The sequence below is a fragment of the Phocoena phocoena genome, chromosome 8 (genome assembly GCF_963924675.1).
Source record: "Phocoena phocoena chromosome 8, mPhoPho1.1, whole genome shotgun sequence".
Classification (NCBI taxonomy): Eukaryota; Metazoa; Chordata; class Mammalia; order Artiodactyla; family Phocoenidae; genus Phocoena; species Phocoena phocoena.
Genome location: NC_089226.1, coordinates 64,870,080 through 64,876,327, shown reverse-complemented (window position 1 = coordinate 64,876,327; position 6,248 = coordinate 64,870,080). Strand labels below are relative to the sequence as shown.

Sequence of the window (6,248 nt, the reverse complement as noted above, 5' to 3'; positions counted from 1 at the left end):
GTCTCTGAGGTTCAATTTCTTTATCCACAGATAGAACAGAGATAATAACACCTACTCCACAAGGCTGCTGTAAGAATTAAATGAGCTAAGGTATATAAAGTGGCTAGGAGAATGTCTAATACAAAGAAGGTGCTAAAAAAAAAAGAAGCCGTTTCCATTCCTCGCCATCACTCCCTTCCACCCTTAGCTGTTCAGCTAAGGTGTGGGCATTTCAAGAAATTGCTTGGTACATTGTGTTTGATTACAAATGGATGGTACCATTCCCACAGCCAGCAACAGTAGCGAAAGATAAAAGCTGCGACTACTCCTCAGCCGTCGACAGGTCGGATCAGCCACAAATGACTCACCACTGCTGATAAATGATGTGTTCTTGGCATCAAGAGACCTTATCCTGACAGGCTTTGACACCTTATGAAAAAGAAACCAGAAGGAAGGTTGAATGGCTCACAGAGAAGGTCCTCAGGGTTTGATGGTGACCTTCAGTCAATTCTGAACTTGTACCAGACTGGTGTTAGGAGGGTCTCTTGTGTCTTCAGACATGTCTCCAAATCACAGATTTTTTAGTTGGGAAGGACTCCAGCTGAGCAGCTGCCTCTTCATCTCAGAGCTGAACCATCTCCTTCACTTGCCTTAGATTCCCTGAAGGGAGTCATAAGACTCCCTGGGCAGAAGGCAAATGCCTGTTCCCTGCTCGGAATAGCCCTAAGCTAGTGCCCAACCTGCCTTTGGCAGCTTTGTCTGCTGGTTGAAACTCTGCCAGGGTGAGGTTTGGCTGAAGGGCTCTGTGGCTATTGGACAAACCTTGGCTCAAGGAAAAGGGTGAGTATTTAATCCCAAGCCACTGTCTGCAAGGATGAAGTGTTTGCAGCTCTCCGGTTTTTGTAGCCCCTTCAGACCTCCCAGAACCACTCACGGGCATGGGAATTCCAAAACTGGATTTTTTCGTCACTCTTTCATTCTTACATCCCCTGTACCTTGTGCAGTGCCTGTGGCACAGAGCTCCCTCTAAGTGAATATTTACTAGAAGGACCTTAAGAAAAGCACGGTCTTTTGCTACTTTTGTAACCCCTTGAATTCTGATGAACCTCACTAAATTGTTAAGATCAAATAGGACAATGAACTGCATGAAGATTGACACTGTCAATAGCCAGGTGTTCAAAACTGAGGCCTCAGATGGTCTTAAGGAAATTCCATGTACTAGGATCTACTTTCTTTGAAACTGAAACTGCTTCAGGAGAGGTTGTCTCTGGACTCCAGACCTATGACCCCTTTCAGTGTCATGGAGGCTTTTTCTGGAAGGAACTATTCTAGGCCCTCAGAAGGGACCTTGTGGAATGCAATTGATCCAAAAGTCCCAGGAGAAGGTAGGCTGCCCTGGAAACATTTCCATTATTCAAACTCACCCTCAGATTTTCTTCACCAAGAAGGTTTCTAAGATCACCTAGAAGCACCAACGTTTCAGTCATGCTTTGAAGTGTAAAGGCCAGGGAGTCTTTCTGGAAAGGACAAGCAGTAGAACTCCATCCTGGGTCTTCAGGATATTGGTTGAGAAAAATAGGGTAGAGACATCAATAGCAGGGTGCCTTCCCTTATCCTCTTCTTCTGTCCTGTTTCCATGTCCCCTGCCCTTCTAGTCACTCACTGGGGCTTAGTGTCTGGCTTCTATCACCAGAACTGGGGGTCAACGGTCTAAGATGATAAGGTATAAATTTAAGCAAAGGGGAGAAAGGAAGAAAGAAAGGAGAGAAAGGAAGTCTGGAGAGAAGTGGAGAAAAAAATGAAAACGTCTTGGGAAGGAGGAAGGAAGAGGAGAGCGGCAAGGGGAGGCGGAACAATGAAGGTCTCAGGCCGTCGCAGGCGCACGGTTCCGGCGGCACGTCCATCCAGCCCGCCTCCCGTCAGCAGCTGCACGCTGCGCCCCGTGTGGGCGCTGAGTCACGGTCCCAGAACAGGGAGCCGCCGTGCAGGTCTAGGGGGGGCCGGCCCTGGTTGGCATCTGCAAACTGTTTTTTTCTTTCCTCTTTCATTAAGGCTGTGTGCTGACTCCCACGTAGGAGGACTTATTAAACCGCACGTACTGCCTGAAGGCTCTCTGGCGCGTCGGAGGCGGCCGGCTGGGGGCGCTGCAGTATCGCTTATGAGCCAGCACACTCTCTGGGGCACTGGGCCGGGAGAGGACTGGGGTCACTGGCCCGGCTGCGGATTTCCCGGAGGAGCTCGCACTTTTTGCTGGAGTCGCTTCTAACTTTAGCCCCGCTGCAGCAGGGGGACACTCCTCAGCTGGAAGACCTCGGAGACCACCCCAACTCTCCGAGGTGCGCTTATTGCGCAGGGTTCCGTGAGCAACTCCATAAAATCTGGGACTCTGTTGCGTAATCGGGAGAGTCCAGGCTCGCCTCCCCACTAAGGGTTCACCCTACCCCAACCGGCCCGGCCGCCACACGAGGCTGTGACCTGGAGCATCTCCTCGAAGCCCGAACCCGCACGCAAGACACGCTCTCCGCACGTCCCACCAGAGAGCGTTACTCCGATAGCTCAGCCAGCGCGGAGAGCAGCTAGCACGCGCCAGCGCAGCCGTCCTACCTTCCCACGCCAGGCGGCTGGACCCCAAGGCTCCCAGACCCCAGGGCTCCCGAGCGGACCAAGACTGGGGACACCCTCCCTCCCAAGACTCGTGACCCGAGAATGAATCAGCGTTGAGACAGTTTATTGCTTTGCTACTTCGCATATCACCCATTTTATGTAAATAGATTATACAGACATGGTGTTTTCTTCTTCCACAAGAGGCAACCAGTCTCTCTTTCACGCACACACGCTCACATTCCACGCAGCACACAACGTTACACCTCTCTGAGACATTCACGTATTAAAATAGAGGGGAGGGGAACAATATAATTGCTTTAAAATGCCCTTAATACAATATATAACGTACAAAAATATCTCTATATTTGAAGTTACAAAAAAAAATCTTGACACAACAAACTTAAATATTGATAATTACCTCTGTATATACAACACACATTGCACTTTTCCTCTCTAGGTTTTGGAAAGTTCAAGTAATAGTGAGGCTTGCGCCCCGGTGGGGTGACACCCCGTCAAAAATCAGTTTGTGGGCGGGCACGGCAGTGGCTCAGACCCTTGCCCCTGGGGGTCTCAGCATTTATTTCGCAGTTTCTCCTCTCCGTGAGCCAGGCAGAGGACACTCCCTTGGATTCCTCTGCACCCCCCTCCCCACCCGGGGCACCCGGGCCGAATTAGGGTGAAGAGAACACTGCCTCCGAGGTGGACGGGGTCCTGCAAAGCCAGGGCTCGCCGCCGGACGGTACTTCCCGGACTCTCGGTCTCTCAGGGCTGTCTCAGCCCGGGTCCCATAGGCTGAGAGGCTCGGCTAGGGGAAGTCCTCCGTCCCGGGAGGCGCCGGCGGGATGCATGTGCGACTGTTCGCTGCTGCCACAGGCGCCTAAATCCTAAGGAGGGTGGCGAACACTTGATGAGCCCGGGAGGCCGGGGCCCCGCGCGCCCGTGGCTCCTGGGAAGACAGAGTCCGTCCCAGGCCGGCCTCGGGGAGGGAGCGTCGGCGCCGGCGGCCGTAGCCCTGGGGGCTGATCTTGCTTCTGGGGGCGACGCCGTCCTTGTCCTTGTCCGTGAACTGGTAGATCTGGTGCGCCAGTTTCTGCACCGTGCACGTCCCGAAGCGACAGCCAAAGCTCCGCAGGCTCTGGAAGTTGTTCATACTCTGGCGGTAGCGCTTGACTCGGATGCGGGCGGCGTCCGGACTGCTGGTGAAGGGAAGGAAGGCCACATGAGACCCCCATCAAGCAGGTCTTTGGCCCCAGCCAGCGGGAACGGAGCCATTCTAAGACCAGAGGGAGCTGCTAACTGCTACCTCCATCTGAACTGCCATACAGCCCCGATGATCCCCAGGGCCAGGGCAACGGAGGAGAGCTCCCCTTGCCCACCCCGCGACGGCGCCCCGCATAGTTACCTTGCCTGGGGGCTGCGAGAGGCGCCCTTCACATCCTGCGGCCGGACGAGAGTCTGGGCAGGCCCTGCCTTCACATCGGCGAGCCCGGTGGGGTAGCTGCTGGACTCGCGAAGTTCTCTTTTTCCACGACTTAGAGCCCACTTATTCCATCTAAACAACACAAATAGACTCGATTCGCAATCGTCCAGGCGAGGTCTTGGCCCATCCCTGCTCCTGTTCACTTCTAACCCCTCGGGGACCAATGGTTAGTTTCCCTTGTCTTGCAGGTACCAGAACTGGGGCAGGCGCTGCCTGCGACTCACTTCTTTCGGAACTCTGCCGCCACGTCGAGCCGTGCGGTGTCCGCGCCTAGGAAGGCGAGCGAGCCCAGATACATGAGGGCGACGGGAACCAGCTTCATCCCAGCGTCGATGCGTAGACCCTGGGGAAGGAGAAAGAGGAGCCGAGCGTGAGCACCCGGGTCTGCCGCACCGCCGGGCGGGGCACGGAGGCGGGCGGGGGGCCCCGGAGTGGGCAAGCTCAACCCGCTCTCTGCCGGACTCAGACGCTTATCTCCCCGGGGCGCAGAGAGGCGCCAGCGGCATTTGCACCCGTTAGGGGGGTGACAGGCCCCGCAGGGGAGGCCACTGACCCGCGCCAGGCTCCCAGAGGTTCCCCGCTCCATTTCTCGGATTGGCTGACGGAGCAGAGGGGACTGGGTCTCTGGAGTTCCAGCTGTGTCCACGAGCTGGGCCCGGGATGTGGGACGCACCCGGCAGAGGACCCTCCAAAGTGGATTGTACCCCTCACCCAGCGCTCCTAGTCTCCGGCCTGGGCAAGCCTCCCCACCTTTAACCCGCTCGGCCCGCGGTGCTTACCTGCTTGAGGGGGTGATCTGCCGAGATCTTTGGAGGATTAAGTCTGAGACGTCGCTCTGGCAGTGGCAAAACCCAGACGTCCAAGCTGCGGTGAGAAACCAGAGATGGCAAGGTTCGACCCGTTCCGCCTAATGTCACCAAGAAAACACTGAGTGGCCGGCTCTCGTTCCTCCGCTTTATAAGAGCGCAGGGGGCGGGGCCTAGGCTGCCCTCGCGCCCTCCCTTTCCTCCCTTGGGCGCGCGCTCTGCAATCGGGAGCGCGCATTGCTTGCCTGCGGGTATGGGGTTTGGAGGTGAGGTGGGGGGATCCCTCATGCCTAGAGGGCTCAGAGATGAGCTCCAGGAGATTGGTGCAGGAACTGCCTCAGCCCTGACTCACTGGGCACAGAGTTCAGACCTTAAGCCGGGACGAAGCAGAGCCGGTACAACCTCTTGGGGGTCCTTACCTAGGACTTATGCAGCCCAGAGTGTAACGTCTTCTGGCACACAACTGCAAGAGCCAGCGCGGGGTATCACGCGGATGACCCGAACTCCAGACCTCTGGAGCTGTGGCCTCGAGTGGACCGCGCCCCGTGCCGGCTCGGCGCCTGACCTGGCCGCGACCCCAGACTTCAGCGGAGCCTCAGGGGCAGAGCACAGAGCACAGCGGAGAGAAGGGGGGCTAGCCGAGACTCCGGGGTTCTGAGGATGGGCTAGTAAGATTTCGCAATAGGGGCAAGGCTCGGAAAGGCTGATGTGAGAATTGGGATTTAGAAGGGGGGACTTACCTGAAGTTTCAGAATTTGCATGCCTATTTGGAAATAAAGGAATAACCAAAATTAGGAGGAAGAATACAGTTTCATTTTTTCCCCTTTTAATCCAATTATGCCTTATAAGGTTACAACCTGAGAGTTTGCCTGGCTGCCCTCGGAGCCTTCATTCACCCCTTGTAAACGTGAGGATACTGCCAGGGAGCACACTAATGCTTCACGTATGTTAATCCCTTTACAAAGCATGGCCACATCCTGATCTCCTTTGATCTTCGCACCTACCCGTGAGTTAGACAAGGAAGGTAACATCAACTTTCTACCTGGTGAAATGAGAAAACTAAAGTTCAGAGGGGTAAGCATTTGCCCAAAGTCACACCAAAGGTGGTAAACAGTAGTGTCCTAGCTCGGCCCCGCAAGCATGCACGGCCGACTGGACTGGGGCGCCGCGTGGATTTTTCTAGGCTAGTACCATCATCTTGTCAAGGGAGAGAGGAGAGTCCTAGCCCCCGCCCAAGGATTTATGCCTTTTCATGATGAATCACCCCCAAGCACGTTTGTCACCGTTTATGCTCTTCCATCACTGCTTCTTGACTTCACTTTCTTACTTAACTTCGGGAGGCCAAACTAGGGAGGGAACTTAGCCCCGCGGGGCTCCCT

The 6,248-nt window shown here is 55.2% G+C and overlaps 1 protein-coding gene across 1 annotated transcript; it reads right to left on the bottom strand.

Annotated features, from left to right (window-relative positions):
- Window positions 1-2,690: 2,690 nt before the first annotated feature.
- On the bottom strand, window positions 2,691-4,986 carry ADM (adrenomedullin). Its single transcript, XM_065882687.1, has 4 exons — window positions 4,843-4,986; window positions 4,288-4,406; window positions 3,986-4,135; window positions 2,691-3,779 (listed from the first exon to the last, which is right to left on the bottom strand). The coding sequence occupies exons 2-4, from the start codon at window positions 4,383-4,385 to the stop codon at window positions 3,461-3,463; spliced, it is 567 nt and encodes a 188-aa protein (XP_065738759.1). The 5' UTR covers window positions 4,386-4,406; window positions 4,843-4,986; the 3' UTR covers window positions 2,691-3,460.
- Between the last annotated feature and the right edge of the window lie 1,262 nt (window positions 4,987-6,248).

What these genes read in the sequence shown, in the direction of transcription:
- ADM (XM_065882687.1), bottom strand. Translation starts at nt 4,385, where the DNA reads ATGAAGCTGGTTCCCGTCGCCCTCATGTATCTGGGCTCGCTCGCCTTC. An exon ending in GCGGCAGAGTTCCGAAAGAA is followed by an intron (nt 4,136 to 4,287) that starts GTGAGTCGCAGG and finishes TGTGTTGTTTAG; the next exon opens with ATGGAATAAGTGGGCTCTAA. An exon ending in TCTCGCAGCCCCCAGGCAAG is followed by an intron (nt 3,780 to 3,985) that starts GTAACTATGCGG and finishes TCCCTTCACCAG; the next exon opens with CAGTCCGGACGCCGCCCGCA.